Here is a 13,544-nt window from a genome sequence, read left to right as displayed (position 1 = left end):
ATACTACCAAATATCCATCAATAATATATTACACAAGGACATTAAAGGGGACACAAGATGATCTGTGTGGTTTTCTGTTATTTACATACTTATATGATGTCAGATATCCATGCTAAACATGATCAAAGGTCCAAAACTTGGGGTTAGTGTATGTAGAAATGCTTCCTTCAATTCTCATATCTCAGATTGGATTTTGGCTCAAACATGTATGGATGTATTTGAGCAGTTGAAAGTTCAAGTAACGAACGAGAAGTAGTAGTAAAATCCTACTACTGTAGTTTGTTTCATGGTTTGTTGACGTAGCATCCTGAGCTGCTGGAAGTCGGCAGAGGCACAACTTCTGGAAGTTGGCCAATGAGAACAGAGTGGGCTCATTGCGTGGGGGGCTTAAAGAGACAGGAGCGAAAATGGCCTGTTTCCGACAGGGGCTGAACTGTGGGGCTGCAAAAAAGACCAGTATAAGATAAATAAGGAGTTCTTTGAACTGTGAATCATGCAAAGATATTCCAGTAGAGCCCCAGAATAAAAATATAGACCAGCAAGTGTGCATAATATGTCTCCTTTAAAACTAAAGTATGTGTTAAACAACAACCTTGTGTCAACAATGAAGACTACTCGGTGGTCTTAAAGATGGAAGTAATGTAATGAATGAATTCTGCTGAGTTAAACTAATTTTAGACCCCTGAGTAAATTAAGACCTGCTGCATAGACTCACAGTTATGAACCTAAGTGATAAGCCTGAACATGACCAGGCATATGCACTGTATATGTCTGTGCATGTCCGCCTGTGCAGGAATGTATGGAGAGTTTAAAAAAAAAACAACACACACACACGAAACCTCAGCTGTCAACTTTATCTGAGTTAGAGAGAACTGTATGTACCATGTGTGTGAGTACATGTTGCTGTCAAAACCTAATAACCTAAAATGAGAATATAAGAGTTGTATGTGTGTGTGCGGGTTTATGTGGAGTGTCACTGTGACATAACTAGGTCTTGGCCTGTGATAGGCAGCTGCTGGGAGCAGGGAGCATGTTACAGCAGGGTTAAGTAACACCAGAGCACAAAGTTCACTGCAGCCAGGAATACTTGCACACACACACACACACTGGCTTGTATACTTGCACACAAACACACACATACACAGGTGCACCTAATCTTTCGATTATGCAAAGACACACAGATGAAAGACGCACACACCCAGAGTGTTACAGGCGTGTTTACAGGTGCTATTTTGAGATGCAGCCCCATCAGTCATCCCCTGTCATACCAAAGCATCTCTTAGCACACATTTCAGCAGCTCCGAACCAGAACTGCCCCACTAGGACAAAACTCCTGCTGGAAAACTCAGACACAGGCTGTTATGATTTTGCGGTACCAAAAAAGGCAGACTGCTCTGAGACACCTGAGCTGATGAACTTTTAACAGCAACCAATAATGATTTTGATTTGACTTGGGTGAGTTGGGTGTCCTTTGAATTTTTCTGATACAGAAAAACAAAACAGCAGAGTTTCAGCACTGATACAAACTTTTTTTATACCTCAACTTAAAAAATAAGTTTCCTTAAAAAAAAACCATTTTCTTTCTCATTTAACAAAAGAAGCCTGAAGATGAAGTCCTCAAATGTTAAATGTTGTCTAAACAGAAGCAGTCGTACACTTTTCCTGAATAAAAAAGGCAACATTTTTCAGTTAATTCAGTCTGATCAAGTAATAAGTCAACAAGAGGATGAATCTGAACAGACTTTTGATGCCAGTTGACAGTTTTCAATACTTGGTGCTATGGACATTCTACATTGTGTAAAAACAAGTACATGATCACACAGTGTGTTTCTATTTAAAGCATGTCTTGGTTAAAGACAATCTAAGGTGATAAAAGATTTCCTAGTTTTGTGCCTGGTTGTCTTAACCTACTTGTACAAGGGCTAATGCTTAACTGACAAAGATATGAAGTAGAATGACGTAAGTGGGAACCTGGGAGAGAAACCCAGGGGGATTACTAGGATTTGCTCAGCAAATCCCTTCAACAAAGGTGCCCTGGCTGCATGAAACTGTAGGTGTTCAAACCCGACTCTGTGCGGAGGTGAAATCTAAGAATCCCTGAGAGTGAAATGGAGAGTGAAGGGGCTCTGAAAAAGTCCCCGTACAGAGGTAGCCCTCTGAAAACCTGGTTCTGCGGGACGCTTTTGGTTTCATGAGTTCTTTACAAAAACCTAACTTCAGCTTGTGGCATTTTCAGCTCTTAAATGTTGAGAAACCTGCTTGTATGTTTGTTGTGTCGTGAAGAAAAGTCTCTGTTCATGTGTTACACCTACACTTTACACACTTTTGATACTACGCAGTGTCACAACTCTGTGTTTAGAAATAAGAACTGGAGTCTGTAATGAAAAGAGTCTCTTATAAGAAAACTAAAAAAGGCATAGGTTGTGAGCTGTAGCAAGTTTTATTGACAGACCATGTGTAACACTAAACCACCGACAGCCTGGCCCTCATGCCCGAAATTCCAGGAGTAACAGCCCTGCACAGTGACAGTGAACCCGGCCTTGACTTGGTGGGGCTACACACACACACACAACCTCCCTCTTTTCTCCTCACTGAACCATATCACATAGCAAAACTTGAGAAGCCCTGACAAAATATGGCCTATAGGCTCTCCACGCCCCATGGGACTGGTCCTTCAGCCTCTGATGGGTGTTAATCTCTGCTCTCTGACCTTCTGCTCCTCCCTCCTCTTCTGTCACTTTTCACGGGGGCCCATATGTCTTTTGGGTGACCAGATCGCCTTCTTTTAAAAGAAGCTTTACCCTTAACTCACGGCAACTCAGTGGTTATGTAATTCCCCCATGGCAGGATCAGCAACCTTGGCAGTTGTCTACCTGACCCAAGAGACTGACGAATGCCTGCCAAGGTTTACATAACAAATGGCAAACTGGGCAATGCCGCTGTGGCTACAGTAACACGGCAGAAATGTAGCCTCTAAATATAAATGTAAAAAAAACAAAACATAAAGTGATAAAACCCATATGGTCACTATAAACTCACTATTCACAACTACACACACACTAAATGACTGTAAGAGCACCACATGGATTTTCATAGTGGAGGGTTTTTTTTGCCTATATAGCAGAGGTCTTCTCAGGATTCATATTTTTCCACAGAGTGTGATCGTTATATCGTTTTGTTTACTTTCAGCCTGTGTCCTATTAATGGATTAGCTGCTGTTCAGTAAACTGTCTTATGTAATTGTATCAATCTCTGGTCAAATAGGCTACTGTGTTTCCAGACAAACCGGTTACAACGTTTCTGTTTGCTCTAATTCCAGCCATGTGACTGACTGAGGCCTCAGAGGAATATTATGCACATAACTCATCAAAAAAGTCAAATAAAAAGAGAACAAAGAAACTGCATCTGATGTAGTTTCAATCAAAACTACACAATCTTATGATTATATATGTATTACATTTCAGATCACAAAATATCATGTTTTGCTCCAGTTTTTTTTTTAGATAATTGTGTGCAGGTCACCAAACCTCACTCTGCTTAGAGATTAATGATCTTGAATGCCCTCCTGGGGGGATTTTTTCAGAATGATCTGCAATTTCCATTAGAATGATAATGAGAGGTATAATGAGTGCCAGACTTTCCAAATAGACGCTCGTAAAAACATGACTGCGCTGGTATAATTGTGTGCGTGCGTGAGTGTCTGTCTGTGCGTGAACGTCAGTGGGTTTACAAGCCACATGCTTTTTGTTTTTGTTTTGATGGAGGAAGGAGGGGGGGCTGGGTGGATGTGTGGGTGAGTGGGTGGTGGGACGACTCTTACCTTCCATCCTGCAGAGCTGTTGCTGTCGCCTTTGTCTTTGAAGTAGGGGATGGATCTGACCATCCAGTCATAAATTTGGGACAGTGTCAGTCTCTTGTCCGGCGCGCTCTCAATGGCTTTGGTTATCAGGTCGGCGTAGGAGAGATTCCCCCAAGCGTTACGGCGAGATGATGCTTTCCTCGGGGTCTGCTGAGCAGCCAAGCTGCTCGGGGTCAATGCGCCAGAGGTGGCCGTCGGGGAGTGCGAGGAGAGCGGGGAGCCTCCGCTCTCGTGGCCGGGAGAGGAGAGCGCTCCATCGGCTGCGGGGCTGTTGCTGCTCTGGTCCTCTGTTGCCACGCCAGAACCATTGATGGCCGTAGGGGTGGCACTGTCCTCTTCATCATCCTCCTCCTCAGGTATAATATCTGTGTCATTGCTCTCCGGTTTCACCGCGTTCGAGTCTGGTCGTGGCAGCGGCCAGGTGCAAGATCTGGGCCGCTTTTGAGGCTCGAAATCTGGGTCGATGACCACGTCCAATTCCGGGAGTGTGTCGGGGAGCGGAGCCTCAGCCATTGTCTCCTGCCCCAGTCACAATGTCGCCCCCGCTGCCAGGTAATAAAGTTATAAGACAAGAAATGAAGAGCTGTCAAAGTCGCATCCCATGAATGCGCGCTCCCGTCCTTTGTTGCTATTCCACACCAGCGAAGTCCAAACAGGGCCAAGAGCAACTTAGTTATTAACGCCTGTTGAAGACATAAAGAAATAATAAATAAACCTAACACACTCAGTTAGAGCCAAATTAAAATACAACCGCTTCCACAAAAAGATATAAAACACTGCAGCTGAGTGTGAAGACTGAACACACAAGAAGCTTCAATAAACTACTTCTTTAAAATGACAAAGGGGTTTAAATGAAGCTATTTGCCTCTCTGAGCTTCACTACATTCATAAGATTAGACTACTTGCTCATGAATTGGAGCTCTACTCAAAATCCCGTCCTGGTGCAAGCAGCTGAATCCACCTACTAGAGATCAATGGCTCAGGAGAAAGTGCTCCGACCTCATCTCACTGGGAATAAATAATCTCTTAAGACTTTAAAGGAAATACCTTGCGCTCCGTGGTACCAAAAACCAGAAGAGGCTAGATCCCGGATTGTCCACTTCCAGATGCCATCTTGCCTCTTTTCTCTTTCACTCCTCAAGTGCGCTCTGCGATATAGAGACAGACAGATAGGATGTATGCAGGGCAAGTCAGTGTCGATGTGGAATAAGACTGCCACCTCACTCTGGGTTACTACTGTATCTCGATTTGTTCTCCTCACAGCGCTGCACGCATATACACACACACACACACACACACACACACACACACATACACATACACGCACACACATACACACACACACGCACACAGACACACGCATGCAAGTCGATCAAGGTCCAGCCCCCTGGATCCTGTGCATGGGATCGCCTTTTAAAGAGACACTACAGTCCTAAAGGACGGTGCTGCCTGTGTGCAGGGCGACTTAACAGAGGCTGGGACACGTCCTGACATGTTGGTGATGAGCACAAAATAGAAACACACAGCAGAAGAGGGAAGGAGAATTATTATACTGGATTGATATATTATTATTTTTTAGAGAGATTAGAGAGAAATCGAGCCGGTAAAAGTGGTGTTTACATGCCCAACTTTAGTTTTCAGTTTAGGATCAGTAAAATAATAACTGGCACTAGCTACAGGTGTGCTGCAGGTTTCTACTTTGTTAGAAGCCGTTCAGTTTGATGAAAAGCAATTTAGAGTTGCAACTAACAATTATTTTCATTATCAATTAATCTGTGGACTATTTTTGTTGATTAAACAATTAATCCCTCCATAATATGTGCGACCAACAGCCCAAAAATCCAAAGATGAACGAGCAAATACTCACATTTGAGAAGCAGGAACCAGTGGATTTTAGACATGTCTGCTTAAAAATGACAATCAATATAATTTCTAATTGATTTTCTATCGACTCCTAATTGATTAATCACCTAATTGTTGCACCTGTAAAGCAGTTGCAATTATTTACTGTGTTGAAATAGAAAGTGTGTTTAAAAAATGACCTCTTGTCATCGTCCAAATGTTCATTTTTAAAGAAATTATATGTAAAATATCTGCAGATTTATGCAATGGCATCACTAAAACATTATGTCAATGTAAACTCACTAAGAATCATCATAATCACATTGCCAGATGATTTTTTAAGGAATTTTAGGCTATAAGAATTTAATTTTTGCTATGATTAGTTAAATATTTAATACATGAATTCAACATTATGAAACGCCCTGAATGTTAGTCAATGGAATATTTATTAATATCCTACATTTCATAATATCACACATATTGTGATTTCTGCTTTAACTTCTCTATATTTCTTTTGCCATCAGCCTCTTGTTGATTGTGCCTTTAATCAGCGTGCCAGGCTGTCAATCACGTCTGTCAGGGCGCGCAGGCCACGCCCCCTTTCTGGAGCCCGTTCCACCTCGTCCAGGATGACGTCATCCCGTTTATTAGCCAGAGATAAAGGAAGAAATCCTAGATGGGTCTCCATCTGTAAGTGATGCCCTGGACCTCCCTCCTCCTCCTCCTCCTCCTCCTCCTTGACTGGATCAAAACAGCCTCGTCCACGTCTTCTTTGTTTCACCGAGGGCTGCAAGGTGCGCGTCCACCTGCGCGTGCTCGCGGTTTCTGTGCAGGAATGCGCGTTCACAGCTGACCATAACAAGATTCCACTTTGATATACCTTGAGGGATTCAAGGTGTTTGTGTGATACTCAAATATGTTGTGTGTTTTGACAAATCACAGTAATGTAATATTTTAGGATATTATGTGGTGTTTATTATGCTGTGATAACGTGATGATGTCATAATATTATTTCTTATGGGACTGGGCAAGGGTTTATTCTTGGTTACCTCAGAATAAATACTACACTCAAGCTTTTTGTGTTTTCAGGTCCACCTATATTACTGTGTTCAAATATCAGCAAGCTGGGAGACACGCTCTCTACAAAGGATGAACACTGTTGTTTATCTGTGTTCATTGACACACATTTAACCAAGCAGATTGGTACAGCACACAAGCTCATTTGCAGCGGCAGTCTAGAGTCTGTACTGTACAGGATTACAGGAGATAGTTGGTCTACACACACACACATTGTGTGATGCTTTTTGTTCCCTTCACATCAAAGAGAATACCTGATGCAGCAGTTTGGCTCCTGCAGAGGACTATAGAGTTAACTGCTCACTGGATGTATAGAGGGAGTTTAGGATGTCTGAGTGTGTGTCTGTGCAGAAATACTGTATGTAGTCAGCTGTATCAGACATCTGTATCAGAGATGAAGCTTTTTATAGCTTTAAATGACTTCATATGCTGAACCTTTAGAATATTTGAATTGAGTTTTAGTAAGAATTTGTTAGAATTTAGTGCACTTAAATTTTAATTTTGATATAATCTGTGAGTATGCTATTGTGTTCTGGTTCATTTTTAACCCACAATGAACCTAATAAACTGATGAAGATCTGCAAATTAAAAAAAATGTAGTTTTTAAATTGTCTCATGGTCAAGCCATGGCACTAATGAAGGCTTTTCTATGATAAATTCCCGTTTTCTCCTGCTCATATGCACATGAGTATGAGGTATTTTAAGATTTCAGCCCTTTTCCTGCAGGAGCACCAGCACCATCCTAAAGACCTACCCACTGAACACACCAGTATCTCTCTGAAAATACACTATCTGTATGTTTTATGTATTTTTAACATCACTGACTGTCACTTGATGTTTTTTTTAACTGGGTGCAAATATGTACCTGCACATTTAAAACAGTGGGCTAATTCCAACTGCAAAGTCATATTTAGTTAAAGATGTGTGTGTCTCTGTGTGATACAGAAATAAGTGTCCCTTAAAGACCTCAGAGCAGTGTCTGAGGCAGTAGGCCAGTTTATTTTGCACCGTGATAAACCAGCTTCACCCTACATGGCCTCTTTGAGAGCAATGACAGTGTTGCACAAGGGCACATTCATGAATACAAGCAAGTAAACACACAAACACACACACATGGAGATCTAAACCATTTGTATTATTCAGCTTTACCCAACACTTCATAACCTCTACCAAGTTGAAGCCACAGAAATTGAAGCTGGTTTAATGTGGTGGATTGAGCCCCTGATTGAAGCATCAGGACAATATCTGAAATCCACCTGGTTAAGAATACTTTATCAACCTGGCGTTGTGAAGCAAAGTCTTTGAAAACTGGATTTCATTCATGTTTAACAGAGCTTATAACATTAAAACCTTACAACCTCGTACAACTAACTGTAAATGTCAATTTTAGGCATTCTAGGGTATAAATAACCTAATGTGACAGTATAGAAAAGTATTAAAGTACCATATCTATAACATCCCCGTCCTTATTTCAAGTGACAGGAAAGCTGTATTCCACCTTCACTCCAATAGCAGCATGTATGAAGACTGTGGTCCAGAGAGGATGGAGACTACGACCACCCCTTTAAGCCAGCGTGAATCATCCAATTAAGACAATCACAAAGCATGGCGGCCATCTCTGTTTGTGTCTGATGTTTCCCCCAAACAGCATAATGATCTGATTGGATTAGGGGCCTTGGCATAGGGCGTGATTGATTTTTCTTTAATCGAGAGTTATAGTGGGATACACGCAAGGCCCTGCTACACACTCAAGCACTTTTTAATGATAGACGTCAAATACAAGTGTCCGTGCACACCCACGCAGTCACTGGCCTATGAGCCATTTACTGTCCCTTGATCCTAATAAGATTACACATTTACTGTGGTGTTGTTGTACTTGTTCCATGATACTGGCTGCTTGGACACTTGGAACAAACAATGATATAATGGTCTTGGTTTAGATACAGTAGGTGCTGCTCGCTGGTCAGGCTGTATTTGTCAGGGTGGGCTGGTCCAGGATGGAGTGGTGCACTAGGATGACCTCATCCTTAGATGGACGCAATAACAAACCTTGTAGCTGCCCTCTGCTGCCACCTACAGGCATGAAGAAGGAAGCTTCAAAACACCACAGACGGTAAAAATCTCTATCTGCTCTTTAATATGATATACTGTATATTTTAGAATATATTGTGTGGATGAAAAACAAGGAAAGTCTATCCATTGAGCACACTATTATTTTTCTGAGCCTAATGTTTTTATGTATTTTGTTGGAAACGTTAACAACACTGACTTTCATGCTTTTCCAACTGGATACAGATATGCACCAGCACATTTAAAATAGGAGGCTAATATATCTTTTTTTGCCAACTGTTCCTTAAACACCTGACTGCAGTATCTCTGGCAATGGGCCAGTTTATACTGCACTGAGGTAAGCCAATTTCACCCTACAGGGCCCCTTTGAGTGTAATAATAGTGTTGCACAAGGGCCCGTTCATGAAGACAAGCAAACAAACACACACACACACACACACAAACCTAAACACCACAGACTGTAAACATCTCTATCAGCTCTGCAATTATAACTAAAATATATGTGAAAAACAAGAAAATCATTTCTGTCTTCCAGAAACTATATGTGTGAGCACCTGAAGTTGCATATTTTGTTGTTAAAAGATTTAAACTATTGATACATTTAAAAAAAAAAAAAAAAAGTAATGTTTTGGAAGAGGCTTCATGTCAAAATTTGGAGTAACAATCACACAAAGACAAATTACAATATATAACACATGTTACAGCATAGATGTGTTTATTTATCTGCATAATGAACTGCATTCAAAACTACACAATTCAATGAAGCTCAATACATTGTTTGATTTAAAACAATTTTGTTTGGCTTTGAGGTTTTTTTGTTTTGTTTTTTTTGTCATGTATTATTTGAGTTTTTGTGTATGCCTTTGCCTGACAAAGTCCCCTCTAGGATAATAATAAAGTTAAGTGTTAAACAAGAAGCAACTGCAGTCAAACTATCTTTGTCAAGTCTAAATCAAGATTAAGACCAACTCTAGTTGATTACAAATCAAGTCCTGGAAAAAAAAAAATCAATGCCAACAATCCCACTAGTGTGCTCAACATAGAAATAAATAGAAATGCCTCAACATTTCCTTGAATACTAGTGTCCCATACCACAGTCTCATTCATACGCTACATGGATAAATATATCACATACATTCCACATTTATACCGGGTTTAATACAGTTGAGGTTAAATTCAAGAATGCACAGAGGCTGATGTTGTTCCGTAAAAATAGAAACAGCTTGAGAACATTTGACCTTTTTCATATTCACCCACTAGAGGGCAGTAGCCAACTACTGTGACAGACACTTGGTCCCCCCCCCCCTCGCTCCCCTTGAAGTGAGCACCTGTTTGCTTTCTGGTTCACACATGCTTGAGAGCTTATTCTTTAAAATAAAATAAAAGTCCACAAGGGGGAGAGATTACACCTCCCAGAAGAAGGCCAAATGGGCTGAAAGAGTAGAGAGGTATAAATACACATGCATTAGATGAAGAGAAGTCAAATGGTACAAGTATCCCTCCAAACAGTATGTCTGAGGTTTATATTGTTATAAATTTACAGTGGATATTTTACTCCCTTTCACTCCCTTATCTATCTGCCATGGGTAGTGAGTAGTTAGTGAGGTACAGCGTAGAGGTATATGCTTATCAGGAATGTGGTGTTAGGTGTTCATGTGTTTCTTGCTGATGCTGCGATCTCCCTCCATCCAGTATGACTCTGTTTGCATCTCCATCAGTCTGGAGACGGTCCTCTGGAAGGCAAAGATCTCCTCCTCGGCTGTGAACAGAGTCAGGCGCTCTGCTGTGTCCTGAAGAGAGGACCAAGCACCGTGGTTAGCAGCTTAATACACTCCAATCTAATCTAACTCTGCAAGTAGATCTACATGTAGAGAAAATACAAACAAACAAAAATTTAAAAAGATACATCTGAAGAAAATAAAACACTCCCCTCACACACTCACATTTCAACACTTCAATGAAATAAACCCAATCAGTTTTATAAAATTAAATATTTATAAAAAAAAAAGTAGAAACTTCTACAATTATGATGTTTACATGATGATAAAATACATCTACACTACACTACACATTTCATCAAGATCTTTATTTGGATGACAATAAATTCCAAGCTTCAAAATTGTATGTCTATATTTATATATGTTAAAATTTTTACATTGTTATTTACTTCAAATACAAGCTCCCATACGCAGCTCAGGAGACCTGCAAATGTTACTGTAACTCCTTGAACTTCATCAATAACTAAAGACAAATACCAACTCCTCTGTGTATATCTGTATCTGTCTTTTAAAGACTTTGGGGATCATACAGCTTCCTCTCATTTGTGATGAGCAATGATGGCTTTCCTGCTGTTTTCATCTGTGGTTGTAGCAGATGTGATCTTACCCCGCTGAGGCCCAGGTCATCCAGCAGCTGTCGGTCCCTCTCATCTTCTCCTCCGGAGTGGACAAACAGCCGGTCTAAAGGAGCCGCTGCCAGTAGCACCACTCTCACCTGGGATCAGAATGTTTGGTTTGTTTGTGGAGGACACTTCCTGTATTATTCTTATTTTCAGTCATATATATGATGGTACAAGGTCGAATGTTGATATTAAACATGGCCAAAGTGTCAAATAATGAGCTAAATGTATGTAGAAATAATCCCTGTGAGCAAAGAACACTAGCTTCAGACTGCTCTGAATACTCGGTTTCCAACAGTTTTTTCTACTTTCAGCCTGAGCTGACATCAGCTGGTGATGGATTTCTTTATATGGTCATCTGCTCCACGCTCTGCTAACATTATGGTGTTTTTCCATTGTTTTGGGGGTTGTCACACCAAGCCGTGACTCGAGTCCAGCCGCCCAAACTGTGAGTGTTTTTCTATTACACAGCACGGCAAAGTAAAATAAATACTTTACCTGTTGGAGGTGTGCTGGTCATCTGCAGCTCTTCATCAAACATCAGCATCACTCTGGCTGTTTCTACTTATACTATTCCTCCCTGCATCATTTCTAACTGATTCTCTGAACAAATAGCTCCAAATATCTCCATATATTGTGTTGACCGGTTTTTTACCTCTAACAAAGCTCTGCTAATTTGGTGAGGAATATGTTTCATTTCCTGTAAATTCTTCACAATAAATGTATCCCACTATTTAGTCACTTAAAAGCGTTAAATATGAAGTGGCAAAAGCCGGAAATGTTGGGTTTTCATTGGCGGTAACTTAACACTACTCTGATACATGCTGCCCTTCTGCAGGCTTCCGGAAAGCTGGCCAATCAGAACAGAGTGGGCTTATCGGGAGGAGGGCCTTAAAGACAGGAGGTAAGACTGCCTGTTAAGAGACAGAGGCTGAACTAAGGGGCTGCATAAAGGGCCAGAATAAGACAAAAATTTAGTTTTTACTACTCCAGTGGAGCCCCAGAATAAAAATCTAGAGCTAGAAATGAGCATAATAGGTCCCCTTTAATGATTTAAGTGTCTGTTGCCTGTGATCAATAGTAAGTGAGAGTGGTTAACCTTAAGATGACATACTTCTGTTCTTCTATTTCTCGTCAATTCCAGGTGTTTTTTTGCATACCCGAGATGATTTAAGTGCATATTGACTTTTTTTAACCGAACTAAATTTCCTCTTCACACACAATTAAGAATTGATTGACACAATAACATGCATAGGAATTAAAAGAAGTCCAACCTGCTCAAAAATGTTTGAAATGTTGAGAGCAGTGCAGCTGTAGTTTCCTGTCATCTCTAATTCAGTATGCATTTAATCTTTAACCAGATCTATTATATCTGGTTGGATTATAGCATGTAATCTCACTTCCACAGGATATTAAAAGGTAAAGGCATAAAACTTCCTCTGAAATGAGGTTATCAGTGATATAATACACTCACCAGTCACTTCATTGGGTACATCTGTGCAATCCAATACAACAGCTCTGCCATAAATTCTACATTTATGAAGCTTACACATTTTCAGTTTTTGTTGACATTGTCAGAAAGGTTATAATTCTACTTTATGTTTATTATTGAGGTCATAGTGGGTGGTGGTGGTGTACTGGGGTGCATTATATTGAATGGTGTTCCTAATACTTTGTCCACTCCACAACTGAAAATATATAAGCTTCGTAAATGTAGAATTTATGGCAGAGCTGTTGTATTGGACTGCATTAGATTGCACAGGTGTATCTAATGAAGTGGCCGCTTAGTATACATGGTTTGTATTTTCAAGTAACAAGCCAAACTCTGATTTATCAGCTGATACCTTGTAGTTGTAGAAGTTGTCTATGAGGGTGGTGAAGCGTCGGGCCTGGTCCTTCAGGGTCAGTGTCAGCAAGGGAACATGGCGGATGAATACAGTGTCAAAGAGCTGTGCCATCTCCAGGTAGTCGCTGGCACCTAGAGGCTGGAAAACAACAGACCAGGTTACATACTGGAACAAAGTCAGATCTGAGTAAGTGTAGCACATGTGCACAGCTGCCTTGCAAACACACACAGACACATGCACTGTGCACACTATAATAAAGGCACCTTGGCCAAAATGCTCAGACTGATTTAGTCTCTTTAGATTTTAGTCCCTGTCCTCGGTTCTTTGCCATTCAGGATGACTGTTCTCAACATTAACGCAAAAACATACTGTATGTCAGATAGAAGAAGAAGCCTTGAAGCTCAGATGCCTGCAAAAGCTCACTGCTGTCCATCAGGGTTTAGACTTTAAA

At 40.8% G+C, this 13,544-nt stretch overlaps 2 protein-coding genes and 1 long non-coding RNA gene across 3 annotated transcripts in view; 1 reads left to right on the top strand and 2 right to left on the bottom strand.

Moving 5' to 3' along the window:
- foxo3b (forkhead box O3b) overlaps positions 1-5,213 on the bottom strand; it is a 48,016-nt gene extending 42,803 nt beyond the window's left edge. Inside the window, exons 1-2 of the mRNA XM_044376503.1 lie at positions 4,907-5,213; positions 3,821-4,542 (exon numbers count right to left, since the gene is read on the bottom strand). Coding sequence (XP_044232438.1) covers positions 3,821-4,372 — 552 coding nt within the window. The 5' untranslated portion in view covers positions 4,373-4,542; positions 4,907-5,213. The remainder of the gene's footprint in view (positions 1-3,820; positions 4,543-4,906) is intronic.
- Positions 5,214-5,297: 84 nt separating this feature from the next.
- Positions 5,298-6,773, top strand: LOC122999539. The gene is made up of 2 exons (XR_006407773.1): positions 5,298-5,353; positions 6,226-6,773. It is a non-coding gene; the product is annotated as an uncharacterized LOC122999539 (long non-coding RNA).
- Positions 6,774-9,546: 2,773 nt separating this feature from the next.
- The window catches only part of afg1lb (AFG1 like ATPase b), a 29,409-nt gene continuing 25,411 nt past the window's right edge, over positions 9,547-13,544 (bottom strand). Inside the window, exons 11-13 of the mRNA XM_044377365.1 lie at positions 13,091-13,231; positions 11,234-11,341; positions 9,547-10,638 (exon numbers count right to left, since the gene is read on the bottom strand). Coding sequence (XP_044233300.1) covers positions 10,492-10,638; positions 11,234-11,341; positions 13,091-13,231 — 396 coding nt within the window. The 3' untranslated portion in view covers positions 9,547-10,491. The remainder of the gene's footprint in view (positions 10,639-11,233; positions 11,342-13,090; positions 13,232-13,544) is intronic.

This window comes from Thunnus albacares, chromosome 16 (assembly GCF_914725855.1).
Source record: "Thunnus albacares chromosome 16, fThuAlb1.1, whole genome shotgun sequence".
Taxonomy (NCBI): Eukaryota; Metazoa; Chordata; class Actinopteri; order Scombriformes; family Scombridae; genus Thunnus; species Thunnus albacares.
This window is presented reverse-complemented; position numbering and strand designations above follow the sequence as displayed.